At 33.7% G+C, this 22,660-nt stretch overlaps 2 protein-coding genes across 5 annotated transcripts in view; one reads left to right on the top strand and one right to left on the bottom strand.

Annotated features, from left to right (window-relative positions):
- The window catches only part of LOC128868092 (protein charlatan), an 89,837-nt gene extending 67,418 nt beyond the window's left edge, over positions 1–22,419 (top strand). For 2 of the 4 annotated variants that reach the window (XM_054109823.1, XM_054109822.1), the window contains 6 exons: positions 4,577–4,815; positions 5,598–6,049; positions 12,245–13,285; positions 13,536–13,706; positions 14,104–14,433; positions 17,444–22,419. In XM_054109823.1, the coding sequence (XP_053965798.1) occupies positions 4,636–4,815; positions 5,598–6,049; positions 12,245–13,285; positions 13,536–13,706; positions 14,104–14,433; positions 17,444–19,469 (4,200 nt within the window). In that variant the 5' untranslated portion in view covers positions 4,577–4,635 and the 3' untranslated portion in view covers positions 19,470–22,419. The remainder of the gene's footprint in view (positions 1–4,576; positions 4,816–5,597; positions 6,050–12,244; positions 13,286–13,535; positions 13,707–14,103; positions 14,434–17,443) is intronic. The other 2 variants (XM_054109825.1, XM_054109824.1) reach the window with 2 other exon arrangements.
- LOC128868093 (protein phosphatase 1 regulatory subunit 36-like) lies at positions 7,220–9,584 on the bottom strand. The gene has a single exon (XM_054109827.1). It carries the CDS (start codon positions 9,451–9,453, stop codon positions 8,086–8,088), a length of 1,368 nt encoding a protein of 455 aa, XP_053965802.1. The 5' UTR covers positions 9,454–9,584; the 3' UTR covers positions 7,220–8,085.
- Positions 22,420–22,660: the final 241 nt, after the last annotated feature.

Raw genomic sequence — 22,660 nt, 5'->3', positions numbered from 1 at the left:
TTCGCTTTTTGCGCTAGTTTTGCTGTTTTATTTTCTTAATGCGTCTGTTGTTTCGACTGTTGCATACTTTAATATTTTGTGTAAACGCGTATCCACCCACTTTGGTTTAGTGGTTATCGCCGGCCGAGGTGGGTGAGCCAGTCAGCCACAAGTTGTGCCAGTCTGACGCTGACTACTGGCTGAACAAACTGAGCTGTATAAACTTTTATTGTTGGCGTAGCATCGCAGGAGGCTTTTATGTGGAGCACACAAAGATACCTGACTTTATTTTCGCCCTCCTCTTTGTGCTGGCTCTATTGTATGGAGCTACAAAAAGTAACAACTCGCATTAAAAATGCAGACCTAAATAATAAAAGCGACATCTCTACGCACTCTCTCCTTTGCGCTTTATTTCGCTCACCCATTACGTTTACTTTCAATCTCCTTCGGTCTTCTGACTCATTTAGCGGTGGCGGTGCACTACAAAGGTCTACTGCCAAAGGCTCAAAGAAATAAAACCAACAAAGCAAGAAAGAAGAGATTTGAACAACATGGCCCGCAAACATTGAAGACATTGCTGGCAATCTTAGTAAAAATCAAAATATAAACACAAGAACTGGCTGGCTGCGCTCACGGCAAGCAGCATATCTCCGTGAGCTTGTGCAGTGTAGCTCTGCGCATTGGAATTTGTTGCACACGGCGTCAATGTGAGGCATGCAATCCATTGACAATTTGTCTTTCGAGTTTATGGTGTGCAAAGTGGGTATACTCATATTCAACTACCCTACATCCCATACCCAAATAACAAGAAAACCCTGCACGCTGCTTGTCCGATCGCCAGTGTGTACTTTAGGCATGCGTGTGTGTGTGTGTGTGTGTGTGTGGGATTGTTTGGAATTCTGGGAAGGAATTTTTCAGCAGCGCTGATTCGGGTGTTGATTGAAAAGGCATGCGATTCAAGGGAAGAAATAAGAGGAGCAAAATGCGTTTACTTATGAAGAAATTTTATTTTAACCGAATGTTAATTGATTGAGCTGAGTAACTGCAATGGAGTCTGGTATCCATTTGAGCTGTGAAATTTCACAAACAGCATTCAGGTATCCTTCGGTATCTTATGAAGCCCAGGCAGCCAGTGTTTTAAATTTAAGCGTAGCAATTATTGTTGTTCCTTTTGTAAATAAATAAAAAAGTGGAAATACCAATTCGTCCAGAACATTTTTATGCAATGGGAAAAAAATGTATGTAGAAAAATTACATTACATTAATTATGAATTATGAGTTATGTGGCAAATTATGCCACATTGCGGCATTTGTATGTGTGAAAAGAAGTAATTGCTTAAAGTTTTTATGATTTAAATATTTTCTATCACCATAATTTAGTTTATTGATCATTTTTAATATATTTTTTTAAGTTTTTTAATTCGTTATTTCTTATTTAAATTTTTTCTTATTTTAAATATTTTTTATTAACTTTTACTATCACCCTAATTTATTTTATTTGATTACATTTTCATTTAATTTTTATTTTTATTTAATTTTAGTTTTTATTTAATTTCTTCATATCTTGTATTCTTTTCGTTTTTTAGTTCGTTATTTCTTATTAAATTTTTTTCTATTTGAAATATTTTTTATAACTTTTACTATCACCTTAATTTATTTAGTTTGATTACATTTTCAATTAATTTTTATTTTTATTTAATTTTAATTTTTATTTAATTTTTTTCATATCTTGTTTTCTTTTCTTTTCTTATTTACATTTTTTTTCTATTTTAACTATTTCCTATTAATGATTTACTATCACCATAACTTTTTTTATTTAATTAATCTTAATTCGGTTTTTATTTATTTTTTACATTTCATATTTGGAAATTTATAATAATTTTATATCAAAAAATTTTTTTTTAATTTATTTGTTATTTGGTGCCTTTGTTATGATTTAAATATTTTCTATTAATGATTTACTATCATTTTTATTTCATTCTACATTTACTTCTACTATCACTTTACTAGTATTTTATTTGATTACTTTTTTATTTAATTTGTTTTTTTTTATATTTATCTTATTTAATTTTTTTTCATATTCATTTTATTTCAATTTTTTGTAGTAAATATTTTCTATTAATTTTCATCATAAATATGAAATCATATTGTTACTTTGAGCCGTAAGCCCTGGCAGCTAGTGCTCCTTTTATTGTAAAATAATAATTTATTGTTATTTTTCATATATTAAATAAATAAATAAATATTGTTACTTATCATTTGTTTATTAATCTTTTTTTACATCTTAAACAAATTTATTTTGAAATTTTCTAACAAATTTATATCAACATAGTTAAAAAAAATTTAAATTTTTAAAAATTTTAGTTTTAATTTTTTTAATTTTTTAATTTTTTTTTAATTCGTTATTTGTTTTTTAAATTAAATTTTTTTCTCATTTAAATATTTTTTATTATTGTTTTACTGTCACAAATTTTTTTTTTAATTCTTTACTATTTAATTTTTATTTTGTTTAAATATTTTCTACTTAAATTTTAATTTGTTTTGCATATCTTGTTTTCTTCTCTTTAATTTTTTTAATTCGTTGTTGGTTATATAATTGAATTTTTTTCTTTTAATAATTCTTATTAAATTTTGTTATATACTTTTTATTTGTTATTTTTTATTCGTTATATGTTATTTGTTTCAAAACAAATTTTCCCTGATTCAAATTTTTTATTCACTTATTTAGGATCACCCTAATTTATGTAATGATATAATTTTTTTTATTTTATTATAAAGGGGTTTTCAATTGGCGCGGGTCGATTTTGGCGCCCTGTGGCAACCATTTTGTTTTGGTGACATCTGTCAAATCTTTTGTTTATTATTCAGTTGTTTACGCCAAATCATCATGGCAAGTTACACGATTGAACAGCACGTTCAAATGATAAAACTTTATTATCAAAATGAGTGTTCATTAACGGAAATTTTATTCCATTTCAACACCTACCCGCCCTTATTGAAAACCCCTATATTTCATATATATTTAGATTTTTATTTTATTTTAGTCATTTAGCCATTTTTTGTTATTTCAATCTATTTTGTTATTTTATTTATTGTATACCTTTTCTTTTTGGTTTCTTTATTTTTTTCTTATTTCGTCCTTTTTTTATTTTTAGTTTAATTTATTTTGTTTTATTTAAAGTTTTAAATTTGTACTTATTTATTTTTTTTTTCCGTTTAGTTATTTATTCTATGTATTTTATTTTATATAATTTTTTTTTTTTTTTTAATTTTTTAAATTAATTTTAAAATTTTAATTGCTTATTATTATTTCTGTTTTTTTAATTTCCTTAATTTATGTTTGGCATTTTCTATGCCGTGCTATCTTTCGAATTTTCTTTATCTATTTTGTTTTATTTAGAGTCAAACAAATTTAAAGTTAAACAAATCATTTCAATCGGAAATTTTCACTGCATTCAAAACTCGTAAGATTTTTTTCAGTGCAATGTAAAAAAATATTCAATTAACTCTTCACAACAACAGCGTTGTCTCCTCCCGCATACACATTCCAAATATTTATTGCGCTTTGTGCTGGCTTCATCGCTTTATACCTTTCAAGTCAGTACACCTTTTGGTGGGTGTCAATACATCCACTGACGCGTTCGCCTTTTGTCAGTTAGCTAGGCAGACGGACAATCACACAGCTACATTTATGAATGATGACTCAGCATTTTTGTCGTAGGTGCCCAGCTTCCCGCCATTGTTGTTGGTGATGAACGCACATACATACCTAAGTACTTTGTCTGTTGATTCGTTCGTATTGCAGCGCCGACTTCCTTATCTCCGCTCAAGCACAGCAAATGCCATCCCAACACTAACCATCACCACCAATAGCACCACCACCAACAACAAATGCAAATGTAACTCCTCTCCCATTCACTTAACTTAACGCCAACTGCATTTTTTATTCGTCTTTTAATTGTATTATTGTTGTTGCTTTTTGTTGCCTTGACGCAGCGCATCATGTATCAGCAGCGTTGGTATTCCTGGAAATGTCAGTCAGCTGTCGTTGGCAATTTAACTTTTGCACGGCCGGGCACCCGTCCGCACCTTCAAAGCCAAAGTGGTGTATGAACCAATGTGCATGCATACACACAGGCACATACACATATACATCCATACGTACATGTAGTTGAGCCAAGACTAAGTGGCAAGCCACAAAATATGGACAGATGGGACTACTTACTCTGCTCAACGTTGGTAGGACAGTAAAAAACCATTTGGATATCTGCCAAGGCGGTTAAATAAAAAACCAACTAAGAAATAAAGAAAGTCACAAAAACACAAAATGAATGAGTGGAAAAATCGAAACGCAACGGATGTGCGGCTATTTCGCAAACAATTTTTTCAGTCTTATTTCGCAATATGAATGTTTTTCAATCTCACCCCCCGATATGCATACATACATACGTACATGTACATATACAACTCTATTTACTCATACATGCTTGCACACATATACATACATATGTACATGTGTACATATAACCCTTTGACTAAACCACAATCTCTTTCTCCTCCTCGTTGGGGGGTTTCTTTTTTCTCTCTGTGCTTACAGTTTGTGACGGCCGGTATTTGTAGTAGTAGCAGCATTGCAGCGAACATTTCATTTCAGCAATGGCATCATTAACACCGTCTTCAAATGTCGAAACATATGAAGATATGTTCAAAGAAATCACAAGAAAATTATATGGGGAAGAGACAGGAAATGGGCTACATACGCTGGGCACACCGGTTGCGCAGGTGGCAACCACTGGGCCCACAGCACCCGAGGGCGAGCGCTCATTCACTAATCTGGTAAGTTCAATACTGGCGATTGACTCACTGCACCATCTCACAAACACGCGCGCACACACACACGAATACAGACATACATACTACAACACTTCTCGTTATAAAGGGTCTCTCAAAAGACGCGCGAAGATATTGTTTAAAAATAAAAGAAGGAACAATTTAAATGCTTACAGGTTTCACTATTTTTAGTCAAAATACGGCTCTTAACAACTACTTGTGAAAAATGGCATCACTTAAATGTGCAGGTATAATCCTCCAAACAGTCGATTCATGAATGCCTAGTTGTTAAGAACGTCGAGATATCGATTTTGAAGGTTGTTCAGCCACACTTTGCGCTACAGCAGCAATACTCTCAATAGAACGTCCAGCTTTTGGGCTGCAAGTCCTTTTTCTATCCGCGACGCATCCATTTTCTTGAAATTTGTTCACCAACCTTTGAATGGTAGACTCAAGCGGACGATTATTTTCCCCAAAAGAAACACGTTGTTCTTCAAGATCGGCCATTTTCATAATAAGCTTCAATAATTTTAAAGCCTTGCTCTATCGCCTAAAATTGTGCATCTGCCTGCTTGACAAATATGATGACATGAAGAAACAAACCGTCTAGGAATTATTCATACTGACATCTAGGCGGCGTCACTTTGCGACACCCTTTATTTATACTCATGAACGCATACAAACACACACACACAAATGTGTAAACCTCTTACTTATTATACGCTTATCTTTTCTGTTTTTTTTTACATTTTTTTTTATCCTTCCTTTGTCTGCTGCACCTTCTTCAGCAAATCGATCGCAGCGCTGCACCCACCATCGAATATGAGAATAATGCCGTCGTTGCCAGTGGTTCGACCAATGTAGCAGCAACAGCTGCTGGCGCTACAAATGTTGTAATCCAACAACAACCCGAGGGTTCTGTGGTGGTGGCAACGACAAGCGGCAGTTTCGGCAAATCGGATGATCATTTGAGTACGGCATTTGGGCTGGCGGCGCTAATGCAGAATGGTTTTACTACCACCACCGCTACTGGCACTGGTGGCGGCGCAGACCAACAACAACAACAGCATCAACAGCAACAACAACAGCAGACACAAATCGTACAGTGGACAACACCAACGGCAACAGGTGGTAAATTGCAAAGCTATACGACTGCTACTCAACAACAGCAACATCAACAGCAGCAGCAGCAACAGCAACAACAACAGCTGCAGCCACAACCTGGTACATCTAAGTCAAAGTACGTGGCTATAAAGAGTGAATGCTTATTTATAAAGGGTTTCATTTAAACATTTGTGCGTACATATCGCTCGTTTGAATGAAGAACGTCATAACTCGAAAATTGAAAAATTAGAGAAAAATTAAATGACTTTAGAGTTTTGCATTTAATATGTCGTCGCCTTCTTCCAACGAACGAGCCATAAGTGTCACTAGGATGGATCAGCAAAAGTATTGCTACAAATAGAAGCAGGGAAGGAAATTCAATTCTACCGATTTCCAAAGTAGATAATTTCTTTGAAAATCGAAATTTAAAGCAAGGAAAAAATAGTTTCCTTAGCTCTCATGAATTTCTTCAAGTGTGTGGGGAAAATGTGGCGCACAATGAATATTTTTTTCATTTCGTACAATATTTAATTTTCAACATATTCTGATTATTTTTTTTAATTGACACATTTTTTCAGGGGCTGACGCAAGGCGTATCTAATAAAGGTGATATCGGTATGTCAGCTGATTTTTTTTTTCTTTCGAGGTTTCCCTGTGGCTATCAGCCCAGAATGAAACAAGGCGAATTCATTCTTTGTTTTCTACTTTGCCAATACTTTGCTTTGACAATCAAACATGCAAAACATTGTTGTTGGTCTAAGGCCACCACTTTTAATGAAAGCGCTTTAAACTGATGCGTATTAAACAGCCCCGCTCTGTATGACAAAAGGTATCTTCGTCTGATAGTTTTCCGCTCTCACATTGTGTTGTGAAGTTCCTAAATAAATCCACTGTGCACACATTGGATTAGAAGAAGGGTTTATTCAATATTTTTCTTAAAAAATTAAAAAAGGAGGGAACCATCTCATTCAAAAATTCGTAAAATTGTATATTCTTTTTAAATTTTTTGGGTAACAAAAATTAAAAAAAAAATAGCTCCATTCATTTTATAATTCAAATGCTGGCATTCAAAATAATAGAAGCGCGACGAATTTACTAAGTTTTAAATTTTTTTAATTTTTTTTTTATGTTTTTACAGAATGTTAATGCATTAGCGCATTTTGCAACAAAAACCATATAACTCAAAGCTCAAAACGTGTACAAAATTCACAAATTACAAAAAAAAAAAATACCAAATTTTTCAACTTTTTTTCTAACTTTTTTTTGAAAAATTTTAAAAAAATTCTGGGTATGCAGTTTTATAACCCATTCAATATTAGTATGATAAAGTGCAAGTTTCAAGGGGCCAAAATTTTCCTCGATTTTTGATATTTTTTTTCGCTGAGGTGTTGCGCATTTTTTACCATATAAAAGATATGGAGAAAATAGTCAACATTGCATGCACAAAGCAAAACAGAAAAATACTGTCAAAAACCCACGCGTTCTTTGAATGACTTCAAACTCGCACTTTATTATGTTAAAACTGAACTGGCTATAAGACTGCATGCCTCGAAGTTTTCTAAAGATTCTGATTGGAAACATGAACATTTGATGAACTTTTTTTATTGTTTATTTTTTGTGAATTTAGTACAAATTTTGCAGCTTTCAGTTATACAGTTTTTGTTGCAGAATACACTATATTTTTATAAAAATATCAACAAAGAAAATTAAAGCAAAAAAAAAAAAACAGTTAAAATTTAATAATTCAGCGCGCTGCTATTATTTCGAGCACAGGTGTATATTCACTTTTTTCGCTATAAAATAAAATGCATAAGGTTATGTATCTTATGTTATGTGCCTGTCGTATGCAAAAAATGTCGACTGTGTTACCATTAGATGAAATATTGAAGGAAAGGAAATGAAAATTTTATTGGCTTTTTTCTGGTATTTGCTTATTCGCCAATTTCACATAAATTCCGCACAAATACATATATTCTAGTCTAATATTTTACGCCTTCCAAAAGTTACCTGAAATATCCATCTTTACCCTCGCCGTTCGTCGGTCTTCTTTTTTCCCACCTTCCTTCTGTTTTTCTCCTTCCTTCTTTTTTTCTCCTTCCTTATTTCTTTCTCCGTGTCTCTGTCCTTCTTTTTGTTGCTCTTTCTTTTTCTCTCTTCTGCTTACTCCCGCTCTTACAGCTTTCTCAGTAATTTCTTTCGTGTCAAAAATTTGTTCGTTATCTCTTCTACACTCGGCCCATAGGAGTATCTCTGCAGCTCCTTTTCACACTTCGTTATAATGCTGGTTATCATGTCCTCCGTAAAGCATTCGATTACGGCATCGCGTCTACACCATTTATCTATTAACGCTTTACTCACACGTTCGTATTGCATGCGCACATGATAGTAGGTATCAAATTTCTGCGCATATTTGCGCATTTTCTCCTCATCGATATTGGGTATCTTGAGTGCCGGCTGGCGCACCAATTGATATGGATCGTAGATCTCTGAATAGTTTTGAAAACGCACCGCTTCCCAATTGATGGTCAAAACGGTATCGTAGATTTCCTTAGGATGTCCGAGTATGCCGTGACACATATCGATTAAGGTCAACTGACTATCCGGCACAATGTACTCCAACTCCAGCTGATGTATGCGCAAATCGGTGCCGCGGTACTTGCGCTCACCAATCCACAAGATGGGCAAATCCTCCGTCGATACATTGGCCAATTCCTGAATGAGTGGTGAATTTTGTGCACGATAATTACGACGCTTATAGTTCTTGCCGTAGAGCATGCTGGTCTCCGCTTGCGTGAAATTAATGTGCGCATAGCGCTTCAGCTTGAAGTGCTCGGAACGAAAGAGCCGATACATTTCCATATCGATGTAGTCATAGGCGCGCCGATGCATAGCAATCCACACCACTTGTGTGGAGAATGCCAAAAAGGCTTCATGAAAGCGCTTGTCCTTAATGGAATGTGAAATATTGACAATGGGCGTAATGTGATAGAAGCGCTTCATCTCGCCATCACCCATTATTATGGTGCTATATTCACGTGCCAACAGCAAACGATGCTGTATGAGATATGTCGAGTAGACGCGCTTAATCTCGTTCGTGTCTTCACTTTGTATTTGCGCCTTTTCGCCGGCGATCTCATCGCGTCGTATCAACACAAACTCGACCATTTTCAAATAGTACTCGAAGTAGATGATGAGCGCACGAAGGAAACGATCGACGGTGAAAGTGTGCAAGAAATGTATGAAATCGGTCGTGATGATTTCGGAGGGTGCCAGGAAGAGCACGATATTTTTTATGTCCTGCACGAGTATGACATCGGCATCGTGCGTAAGATCGGAACGTTGAAATTCCTGGCGAAATATCAGTTCCTCCAGTTGATTGACCGTCTTGCTGAAATTGAAGCCACACGTATTCACATAGTCCTCCTTAACCAATTCGGCATCTTTGGTGTCTTCAAATTCAATACGTTCCTGGTTTGCATTCCATACCCATTGGCCATTGCAAAATTTCGGCACAAAAGTGGTAGTATAAATGCGTTGCATTTTTTGCGCGCTACAGAAAAAGCAGGGGGTCTATTTTATTTGAAGTGACAAAAAAATATTTGAATGAAAAATAAAATTAAATTTGGAAAGTTAGATTATTGGAGAAATAAAAAAAAGAAAACTCGATCGTTTGTTTCACACCAACGCAGTTTTAGAAGCACATTGAGAATATGAAGAGACAAGGAAATGCAAACTAAGTCTGCCTTGGAAGACATACATGGACCCTTTCAAGAAGAGCTTAAGGCTTGCTCATTCACCTGCGAGAACTCTTCCTGGTATTACCACCCGAATTGGGGAGCCTTAGAGCATCAGGCATTTGTGGGTGAAACTACGATGAATAGTGCAAAATTTAGGTCAGGTTGAAAATAGTATTGAATCAATTATATGAAACTTGTTTAATGGATAATCGAATATACGAATTAATACACTTCAATTTTAAGACTGAGTGCGAAAGAAACTCAATAGTGAGCGCAGCAGAATATGTCGCGGTATGCCAACGACAAGTGGTCGATGCCGAATAGAGCAAAATTATGGGGTTACGGTTCAGTTGTATGTATTTCAGAATTGTATGATTGGATTTCGATGATGATGATACTTTTTGTAGCGAGTTCCTGGTTGGTTCAAGCCGAGGTTTTTGTAAACTAAAACCTTTGTTGTGAAATTGGTGCGGTTATTCATGCCTGCATTGTCCTTCTTTTGCTTTTCAGAATTTAAGAGGACAATGCAGGGATGTGTGTTTGGAGTAAACAAAATACATTCCTTTACAACTACTTAAGTAAATGAATTCCATAATTGATGATAAGACATTTTAAGTTACGTTCATAGAACGAAAATATCAAAAAGCTTAGAAAATACGGCCGTCATAGGTGAATGACGACAGTTGGGCCCGGTTTGAAAGTCCACTGTGCGCATGAAAGCAATGGCAAATCTACGAATGTACTAACAATAATAATAATTCGAGCGTACACTTCTGTTAGGTGTTTGGCCGAGCTGTATTACTGCCATGAAAAAGCACCTCTTAAAAACCATCTGCCATTTGGCGGCTGCATAAAATTGTAGTTCTCTGTTTCTGTAGCAACATCGTAGAAATATTAGAAAATAAAATGCATGCAGAACTGAACTCTCTCATGGGTAGAACTCCGTATAACAGCGGATAATGGTATACCATATGTTTCAATACGCTGGCGTTCGCTGATTGTCAAAGATTTTAGTTTTGTGCTCAGTTTTGTATTTTTGTTGGAAATGCTACTGTTGCGAATAAGATTTAGAAAGGGCGTCGTATTTGTTTTATTTATTTTACTACAATTTATTATCATTTATTTGGTGTTTATTTATTTTTTACTTAAGTAGATATGCTTTTATCAATTTAGGCCGTTTTTAATTTGAAAATTGGGGGAAAATTATAAAAAACTTAGTATTTTTTAATGTATATCTTTAATTTAGATTTCCTTGTTTTCATTTTACTATTTTTTCGTTACATATTTTTTAATATTTTTTGCTTTATTTACTTTTTATTTTACTCTGATTAATTTAAATTTTTTTTAATTTTTATTTTATGTTTGCTGTTAATTTTTTTAACCATATTTTTAATATTCGCACTTAATTTATCTTTTTTTATCACTCTGACTATTAAATTTTTTTACCTCAAAAGTTTACTATTTTTTGCAATTAGAGTTTTTTATAATTTTTTTTTTAATATAATATTTTTATTTTCAATAATTTATTTTTATTTTACTCTGACTATTTAAATTTTTTTAACACTTTTTACCTAATTTTTTTACCTCAAAAGTTTACTTTTTTTTTGCAATTAGAGTTTTTTATAATTTTTTTTTAATATTTTTATTTTCAATAATTTATTTTTATTTTACTCTGCCTATTTAAATTTTTTTAATACTTTTTACCTAATTTTTTATATTATTTTATTTTTTTTTTTTTGCTATTAAAGGTTTTTATACATATTTTTAATGTTCGTCACTTAATTTATTTTTTATTTTACTCGAACTATTGAAATTTTTTGCCTCCTTTATTTTTTTTATTTTTTGTTTTTGCTATTAAAGTTTGTATACATATTTTTTTAATATTTCTTGCTTTAAATAAATATTTCTGATTTTACTCTGACTATTTACATTTTTTTTAATATGTTTTACCGCATTCATTTTTTATTTTATTTCCACTACTTCATTTTTTTTTTTGTATAATTTTTCATCATGCAAATATTTTTTTTTAACTTTATTTTATTATTTCTTTTTTTTTGTAATTTTTTTTTTTTGTATATTTTTATTATGACTGCTTAGGTATCTTTTAAAAAACAGTTTGTACTCAATTCATTTTTTATTACATTTTTAGTATTCATTTTTTTTTTTTTATTTATATATTGTATAATATTTTCAAAATTTCTTGAATATTTTTTATTTGAATGGGCTTTTTCCCGATTGCCTTACATTATTTATTTTTTTTTTTAATGAGAAAAAAACTAATATTTTTTACTTAAGTCGTTTTCTTAATTAATTTTTACTATGTAATGGTTTTGTATATAATTTGAATAGTTTTTTATTTTTTTTTTTATATTTTTTACGTAATATTACAATTTTTACTATTTATTCTTTTATATTCTTTTACATAATTTGAATATGTTTTACTTACGTTTTTTTCCACTCACGCTTTTTTACGCTTAATTCCACCCCATTTGCTTATATAATCGATATTCTATTAATTAATTTTTTTGTTTTACTGTTTTTAGTAAAAAGCAAACAAAGTTATTTAAACGTAAATTTTTTTTCTGCACTTTCAGATCCAAAAATCGCAACGACTCCACCACCGAAATAATTTACACTAGTCCCACAACCTCCGGCAACACCATGAACACCGGCCAGGCCCAACAACAAGCGGCACCCACACCATCGAATGGCATTGCCACCGGTGCAGCCAATGCTGCTCGTGGCAGAACTAGTCGCAGACGGTCCAACGGCCACCAAAATTGCGACAATAGCAACAATAATGGCGTCGTAGCACTACGTAAACGTTACGCCTGCTCTCACTGTTCCTACTCCACCGATCGACGAGATCTCTACACTCGCCACGAGAACATACACAAAGAGGACAAGCCCTTCCAGTGTTACGCTTGCATGAAGCAATTCAATCGGGCCGATCATGTGAAGAAACATTTTCTGCGCATGCATCGCGAACTGGAATACGACATCAATAAGACTCGACGTCCCGCATCCTCAAGTACGTCCAACAATGGCGGCGTCGGTAGCAATCATCATGCCGCCGTGCGTGTCAATGTCGCTTTACCGGCGATAAACAATCAACAGGTAAACATTCCGAACGCCGGTTGTGGCTCACCCGAGCAGAAGCCCAACATCATATTCCAGGGCGCGATCGTACAACAAAATGCATTCATGGAGGCGCAACGTCAGCCCACTTCATCTATTATGAGTATTGCCGAGACTATTGAAGCAGTGGCAACGGCTGCTGATGCGCCATTGCCTCAACTCAAACAAGAGAAGCAGGATGACATCGGCGCCAGTGGCAGTGGCAATGGTGGCATTATTGGCAACTCTGGCGCTGCTAGTGGCAGTATTAAGCCGAAACGCGAGAAACGATTCAACTGCGAGTTCTGCCCGTGGTCCGGTGCCGATAGATGGGGCTTAAAGCGGCACGTGAATACGCACACAAAACCGTTTGTCTGTTTGTTGTGCGACTATAAGGCCGCGCGCTCCGAACGCTTGGCCACGCACGTGCTGAAGGTGCACGACAAACGTGTCTGCAATAAGTGCTCCTTCCTCGGCGACACGCAGGAGGAGTTCCAGGCGCACGTCAACGAAGTGCAGTGAGTATCTCTTGTTGTTGTATATTTTCCTAATTTAATTATTAATGCATATGGAATTGGCATTGAAGGCGTGCGAGAGACTGCAAGTAATCCAAGTAGCAAAGTACTAACCTCCACTAACAATTAGCTCTAAGATTTGTGTAGTGAAACTAACAAAGAAGGCAGTACCTTCAAAAACATATGCACTAAAATTTAATGATCATAATTCTTCTTTCTTCTCTTTGCTTTCCACCTCGCCTTGCGCTCGCAGTCCCAGCGATACGCGGTCGGCGCGAGGCAATCTAAATCCAACTAATCACTTAAGTAACGGCATTGCGTCCAATTCGAATTCGAGCTCGGACGTTTTGCGTACAATTGGCAACACTTTAATAACGAATAACTCAAGTGTAAATATGTTTCCAAATTCGAGTGTGGCATACTGGTAAATAAACAGTTAATACAGCTAATTCTTCCATGCCGTTAAAAAGGTAGACGGACTAGGAAAGTGAATATAGACGAAATTGTAGTAGCCAAGGAATCTTAGTAGTTTTGAAATTTATGTAATTTCGAAAATGTGTAATTTAAATAAGGGAATAAATTGAAAATTAGGAATATCTCGCAATGAGCGTTAATGAAAATGTAAAAAAAATTGATCGCAAAAAACAAAACAAAAAAAAAATTAATAGGTTTTCGGAAAGATAAAAAACTGTAATTTAAAGTAAAGTTTTCGCATAAATTTTTATTGTATTTAACTAAAAAATATAATTTCTTTCTTAAAAAAAAAATACAAAAACAAGAAGGAAAAAATCTAAAATTTTTCTATCTTCTGCCCAAAAAAGTCACACAACTCATAGTGGTGGCGGTGGCGGCGGCTCATCCACTTCCAGTAATCATGGCGGCAACGTTGGTGGTGGTGGTTCGGTTACCATTTACACCACAACAACAACGAATGATAATGGCAGCGGTAATGTGACCGGCGGTCCACTACAGGAAATCATTGTAAATCCCACTTCGATGGTGGGTTGGCGCCTAAGTGCCAATGGTTCACTAATACCGCCACACGATCTACTAACGGGCGGTTTGCCCAATGCAGCCGCACAAAAACGCGGCTCGGAACGATTATTTCAATATCTTGAGGCCGACGGAAGTGATCCGGAAGACTATGCGCGGTAAATGAAAGACAAACCAAAAAAAAAAAACAAATAGAAATGCTTTTGTTCATTTTGTGTATGTACATACACATATACATGCACACATGCATACACAGCATACAAATGGGGCGTGTACAAGTTTGTGTTTTTAGTCTTTCGTTTGTTCGTGATTTTTGGTATTTTTCTTATGCATTTTGTGTGATTTGTTTTTTTTTTTTGTTTTTTTGTTAGTTTTTTTTGTTTTTTTGGCAGCTTTGCGGCTGATTATCATTGAGTTTTTCATTTATTCCATATAATTAAATGAGAAAGTATATGAAAATTAAAAATATGAGATTTTCATTTGAAAAGTTTGAAGTTATTTTGTTTTTGTTGTGCCCCTTAGCTGTGTGAAAAACTTATAGAACGAGTTCGTCTATAAACATACATACATACCTACATATGAATACTCGAAAATTTTGGTTATTTGAAGAATTTTTCGTTGCCGATTTGTTATTTTCGCATTCTTAAAGGCCTGCTTTCTTTTTTTAATATAACATTCATTATTGAATTTTTAATGTAAATTGGTTATAATTGCTTTTTTTTTGCACATTCACACATTATTTTATTTTTACTTTTTATTTTTGTCTAACGTTGTTTAATTTATTATTTTGTTATGTGTTTAATTTCAATTTATTTGATTTTATGTTTTAATTTCTTTGATTTTATGTTTTAGAGTCTTTGATTTTATATTTCAACTTCTTTGATTTTACATTTTCATTTCTTTGATTTTATATTTTCATTTGAATTTATTACTATGTTTTATTCGCTTTGTTTTTCGTATTTTAAATTAATTTTATTTTTGTAAATATTTTTTTAATTTGATTGTTTTTTACTTATGTAATTTTATTTTTATCTGGCTTTCGTCGCTATGTATTTAATTTCATTCTGTTTCGTTTCGTTTATATTATTTTATATTTTAATTTATTTTATTTTTTAAATTGTAACTTTAATTAATTTTATTTTATGTAATAATTTTAATTTATTGCCGTGCAATATTAGTTTTATTTTAAACTCTTAATTAAGCTTACTTTTGTCTAACTTTTTTTCAATTTGATTTTTTTTTTAATTATTTTATTTAATATTTATTTTTATTTTATTTATTTAATTAGTTTTTTTTCAACTGGCTTTACCTAACTTTTTTATTTTCAAACTAATTTATTTATAATTTTATTTATTCCACTCAGTTTAATATAATTAAATTTGTTTTTACAATTTTTTATATCATTTTAGTTTTTTTATTATTTATTCTAAAATTATTATTTATTATTTAATGCAATTTAATTTAATAATTTTCCCATTTTTGACATCACTTTAATTTTTCCAACGTTTTGTTTAGTTTTCGAACAAATTTTTTTTGGTTTAACCCAATTTAATTATTTCCCACTTTTTTATATTACTTTAATTTTCTCTAACCTTTTTTTAATTCCAAAATTAATTTTTGCTTTTTAACTGAGTTTAATTTAATTACATTTGTTCCAATTTTTTATTCGACTTTTTATTTTTAATTCTAAAATATTTTTTTTATTTAACTCAATTTAATTTAATTCAATTATTTTCTCATTTTTTACATCGCTGTTTTTTAATTCTAAAATTAATTTTTATTTATTTCTCGGTTTAATTTAAATAAATTGCTTTCTAATTTGTTATTTCACATTAGTTATTTTAGTTATTTGCCAATATTTTATATCTCTTGAGTTTTTGCTTTTAATTTGTAATTCTAAAACGAATTGTTATATATTGAACTCAGTTTAATTTAATTTAATTATTTTCTATTTTTTATATCACCTTAGTTTCTTCTAAATAAATTTTTTAAGTTTAAACATTTTTTTTACTTATTTTTTTTTATTTTTTTCTACAATCTGTTTTTAATTTAAATTGTCTTTTTTATTCAACTCAATTTAATTTAATTCAATTGGTGTCTACTTTTTTATATCGCTGTAGTTTTTTTTTTTTAATTCTAAAATTAATTTTTATTTATTAACTCAGTTTTATTCAATTAAATTCGTTTCTAATTTTTTATACCACCTTAGTTTTTTTCTAAAAAAATTTTTTAATTCTAAGATATTTTTAGTTCGTTGCCAATTTTTATATGACTTTAGTTTTTTTTTAATTTGTAATTCTAAAACTCATATTTATTTATTGAACTCAGTTTAATTTAATTTAATTAATCTAAATTGTTTTATATCGCCTTCTTTTCTTCTAAATTGATTTTTTTTTAATTCTAAAATTTTTTTAATTTATTTAACACAACTTATTTTAGTTCTGCTTTATTCTCAGTTGAGTTATCTCTCTTTTTTTAATTTAATGTTTTATTATTTTTGATTTCCAGATTTTTAAAACGTTTTTTGTATTTTTTATTTTTATATACTTAACTTATCTGAATTAATTTTATTTTAAATTTGCTTGCATCGCTTTATTTTTATCTAACGGTTTTTTTGTTCAATTTAATCGATGTACTATGTTATATTAATATTATATTTCATATTGAGTTGTTTAATTTCACTTCGTTTTTTATCCATCACGTTTTTCTTTTTTTTCTATTTTTTAATTTAATTAATGTTTTATTTATTTATTATTTCATTTATTCACATTTGATTTTGTTTTATTTTATTTCTAATTAATAAATTTTTAATTTGAATAAAAATTTAATATTTTTTTTCATTAAATTTACTTTTTATTTACTATTTTACTTCACTTTTGTCTGTTTAATTTATTTGGGCAATTTTTATTTAACTTATTTTTATTTATTTTCTTTATTTTATTTAAATGTACTATTTTTTTAGCGTTTTTTAAAGTTTTTAATTAAATTTGCTTTACTGCTTATCTTCACTTCCTGTTGTTTAATATTATTATTTTTATTTTTTTAACTTTTTCGACTACACGCATACATATGCAGATACATTTATTTTCTTCTAATTGTATTCCTCTTCTCATTACGTTTGTTTTTTTTACTAATCTCTATTTTTCTCCTCTCTTCTTCTTCAAACAGTCTACTAAAAATGGACGCCATTAGTCGCAACACCGCTTCAGTCGCTCAGGATTTTCCTAAGGCGGGAGGCGTGCACGAGTTGAAAATTCCAGCTAATCATCAACTCCTGTTCAATAATAAACTGCCTTCATCACAATGGACGACCAAAGAGGCTGCGACGCTAGTCCCTTCCCTAAGTAACAACACCACCTATGCTAACAACTATCAACATCTTCTGCAGCAGCAGCAGCAACAGGAGCTCCGTATTAATTATAACCAGCAACAAATGCACAACATCAACGGTCAAATGCGTCAGCGTCAGTATTCGACCGGCGAAGACGATGAGTGTACACCATCGTCCGCCTCGTCGACATCGTCGAGTGATTATATCACATCGCCGTTAAAAATTGATGGCAAGCGACGTTCAGCTGGTTCAACAACAGCAATGCACCAACGCAGCAGAAGCAGCAAGAGCAGCAGAAAAAACAACAGCAGCGGTATGGGGAACAGTGAGCAGAGACAGGCGATATCGGCATTCTGGAGCGGAAATTTCGATTCTCCTGAAACATCAGGATCAGTAATCGGAATCATGGCAGCAGCAGCGGCTAATCACAAGCGTAAAAACCAGCCACTCTGGGGCAACGATGAAAATCGAGAGCAGCTTATTAGATCGCCTCCCGCGAATAACAATAATCACAACAAACCAATAAACTACCAGAAGAACAACAACCCACAGACGAAGAGACGCGAATATCGTCGTGAAATGATCGATAATTTGCGCAACAACATCGCAAACAAAGAGAATAACAAACAAAATGCTGCCACACTCCTCGCCGCTCTGGAATATCAGAATCTGAATAAAGTCAACTCCGCAATAGAAAATTATGTTAAAGACATGATCAACAAATATTATACCGAGACGTCTATGCCGATGGCTGCCGAAATGGCACATGAGAGACAACCGACACCAGAACCACAACCGCCACAGCAACCCTTACCAAAGCGATGCAATCGCCTGCGTAGCGAGACCGAGGGTTGCATCGAGTTTTTGCTCAATAAAGACGACATAACCCTAACTATCACACCAAAAGCGTCTGCCGGCAATGCTTCCCCGTCGAGTCCCATGCGTTCGCCGCTAATAATACCACCGCCCGCAGTGACCCTAGCACCAATCATACCCGCCCGGCCACCAACAATGCAGCAGCAGCAACAACCAATGCACCAGCCACAACCAATACGCCAGCAACAATCAATGCACCAACAGCAACCAATGCACCAACAGCAACCAATGCAGCAGCCACAACCGCAGCCAGCCTTTTCACAAATAGCTACACTATTGCCATTATTGGCGGATGCTGCTTGCCAGCAGCAGTACCTCACTGCGCCTCTGGACTTTAGCAAAAATTCTACGTACGACATGCCACCACTCATTCCGAACATACACCCGCCCATTTCCGTGCCCAAGTCGAAGACATATGAATTTTTCCCCACGCCAGAAGCGACAGTGATGCCAAAGGCAGCACAGGTTTCGGTCATCCAACCAGTACCCACACCCCTACCCGTTCAACAACAACAACAACTAAAAACTGCTGGCGGAGGCCAGAACAGCCAAGACAAGCGCTCGTCACGCAAGCAGGCACAGCCTAAGAAAATACGCGCCCCGCCGGAGGTTATAGTGGCCATGCTGCGCGACAAGTACTTGAATCGCATGGTCGATAAGAAGCTGAGCTGCCGTACGTGCGCCCAAGACAAGCGGCGCGCTGCCACAATGCTCGTATTCAACTATCACACGAACGGGTCATTAGCGCTACACAAATACTGGAAGCATTGTGCCAAGCAGCAAAGCTGTCGTTATTGCAAGCAGGCGTTCGGGCAGCGCACCAGTTTGATGTTGCACTATTGGCGTAGGCATGATGACGTAATGCAGAGCAAACGGCGAAGTGGTGTGAAGGAGATGGACAAAAAGCTGAAGAAGACGCCGAAGAGGGGAATGAAGAAGCATACTAAGCAGACGAAAAAGGCCCAGAAAGCAGGGTTGAGAGCATAGAGTGGGGTAGGAAATCAAAGATTTCACACATACGTAGGTGAATTATTTGAGTCAACTGTACAAATTAAAAATTTAATACAGTTAGTGGGGGCATAAAGTGTAGTTGAAGTGGAGACGTCTGTAGATGAATTGTGTTGCTTAATTTGAATATTTTAAACTAAAATGATATTCGCGGGCAAAGTAAATTGCACAAAAATGAATGAGAATTTAACACATTGAGCGCCATGCAACACGGCACTTTGTACGACACCCAATATTTTCTATGGTGCGCATACAAAAGTCGTGCGCTTTCATGCTACTCAAAAAAGTTTGGTCTAATTTTCACACCGCTATGATGATCTTCACCATTCTTGTTCGGCTATACAAGACAAAACGGGGACCTGAGAGCGCTCAGAAATCAATTTATGCTACAGTCAAACTTCTATAACTCGAATCACCCATACGCAAATAATATTTTCCACTTATGAAGACTTCGGTAATACTCGTAGAAATGAAACTTTACACAAAGGAAAAATGTAAAAAATAAATAAATCAGTTACATAAGGGCTTCACTCAAGAAAACAAAATAAAAACATACATTATTTAGGATTCTTAGGATTCTTCGACTTAGTGAAGCCTGTGCCAAGACTCTTATTCGCGTTATGGAACTAAAATTGAATGTCATTCGATTTAGTTCGAGTTATAGAAAACTCGAGTTGTAGAAGTTCGGGTTATCAAAGTTTGACTGTACTTCCACAGCGCGTTCTAACCAAAACCAACCTACTTTCTGGCTTTCAGACAATACTAAAAGTAACCGCCTTCCGTCCTTGAGGTTTAGCACACTAGACAGAGCTACATATTTTACTGGGCCTATCGCCCGTCCGTACATCCGCTTGTGTGAACCCCAGTGCGTAGATGAAACAAACTTTTTTCTTCCAATAACGGTCGTCACACACGCGCTCCCTCCGCTAACTCCGAGTGAATTTCTGTTATGATAAAACTTATCTTCTCATCGAAACGACCATCTGACTTTCGGAGGCGGACAAAAATTGTAGTGGTTCGAGATTCAGTTTGGCCCAAACGAGAAACTGCTGCTATCCATTTTTGTGCGCTTAAATGATAACTGGCAACACGAAAACGTCCCTGCGCCTAAAATAGTACATACAATACGTTTTGTTCCGTGTACGCCAACCTGTATATTGAAAAAATAAGAATTTTTAATTCTAGTTTTCATTTTGCTTTCGCACCAGACATCCACGACTAGTAAATGAAACTCTTTTTTGAATGGCAACTTTGGCTCTGCCTGGGTTTTGCTTTTGTGCCATGTTAAAACCCTTCTCAAGAAGGTTTGCGAAACATTGCTGGATGTGACAATTTTTAACGGTTTATTGAGCCAAGCCAGCGTTCCAATATGGCTGCAGTGTGAGATTTGTGAAAAAAACGCCTGGTTTAAACATTCCATAACGGGTTTTGGCGTGCAGTGCTAGCGTGATTGCATACATAGATCCGTTATACACATGCATAGAACCGTAGGTTGTTTTTTTATTTTTTCATATGCATTTTCATATTTTTCTCAAAAATTTCACATTCAAATTGAAAAAATTTATTTTCACTTAAATTTTTTTTTTTTTTTTTTTTTAATTTATTTAGTAGGCGTGAAACTCGTAAGTTAAGCGCTAATGAAAGCACTTTCGCTCATGAAAGGTAATATAAATATGTACATCTGGGCCGCATACAAATTTTACGAGCTTTAAATATTTAAAAAACAAAAAAATCTGGGTCCCACTCAAATTTTACGAACTATAAACATTTAAAAAACAAAAAATTCTGTGCCCCATACAAATTTTAAGAGCATAAAAATTTAAAGGCAAAAAATTTGAAATATTTAACTTTCAAAAATTTTGCGACAATTTCAATTCAAGCCGAAAGTTGCTTGAAAAACTGCTGCTCTCCATTTTTGCGCGCTTAAATGCCAACTTGCAACGCGAAAACGCCCCTGCGCCTAAAATAACACATTTCACGTTTCGTTCTGCTTTGCGAGATGGCACACAAAAAATTCCTTACATTTAAATGCTAACTACAAACATTTCCAAAAAACAAAAACAAAAACAATGTAACTGAACTTGCATACTTGAAATAAATTACTTACAAAAGTGAGCGCAGACTGTGCTTTGAAAATGCGAATAAAAGACAGAAGCCGGGAAGACAGAAAACGGCAGAAGAAAGGACGAAAGTCACTCGAATGAAATTTTCTACATCAAAATATGAATTCATATATATAGTTAATTATGCAATTTTCAGTAATTTCATTTTCATTTTTTTGTTTAATTTTAAATTTACACTAAATATACGTATTTAAGTTTCTTACTTTTAAGTTATAAAGTACCTGAAATAATTTTTCTTTGAAAACTTAAAGGAAAAGAAGTAAAACTGCGAAACTGCAGCTCAGCTTAAATTAATATTCATTATATACTCCTATATGTTAAATTTTAAATAATCTACAATATTGTATTGTATTTTATTGTATTTGGCGCCATCCAAATGAAGTCGTAAAAACGCATAATGCAGTTAGCAACTAAATACACACACACTCCCTCCCATACGCGCGCATGCAACAGGCACGTTCGGCTGCATGTGTGTGTTTAGGCGGTGTTTACACGAAGCTTTAAGTTGCTAATTTCGTTGAAAAACAAAAAGCAAATTATAACAGAAATATTTATAAACTTTAGTGGAAGTGTTAGCCTCGTTGAGTGGCTAATTTTTGTGAGAATTTATTTAATTTTTGTGGGGCGAAGAGAAAACAAATTAAATACAATGAATTTAGTTTGCCATTTGTTAAAAAACAAAAATACCAAAACATAAGAATCACACACATACACACGCATAACAAAAAGTACTTACATAAAGTACTTTCTTTACTACACAAAAACTAAAAAACAAAAAAAAAAACGAAAAAATGCGACTAAAATAAGTCTTTTTGCCATGGGTCTGCATTATTATTGAGCATACAAAGTTCAGAAATATTCTGGCAAGTTTTGTAATTCACTTACGCGTGAATTTCATGGAAATTTTATAAACGAGTGTTGGGCAGCATCGATGCTTAAAGTAGTAAATTACTCGAATCTCAGAAGTACGCGTGACTTCCCATCACTAATATACGCATTCACTTGCCACTTGAGTATTTTATTAAAAACAAAAAGAAATTATTACCT

The sequence above is a fragment of the Anastrepha ludens genome, chromosome 6 (assembly GCF_028408465.1).
Source record: "Anastrepha ludens isolate Willacy chromosome 6, idAnaLude1.1, whole genome shotgun sequence".
NCBI lineage: Eukaryota > Metazoa > Arthropoda > Insecta > Diptera > Tephritidae > Anastrepha > Anastrepha ludens.
Note: the sequence above shows the minus strand (reverse complement) of the source record. Positions and strands in the feature narration are given on the sequence as shown.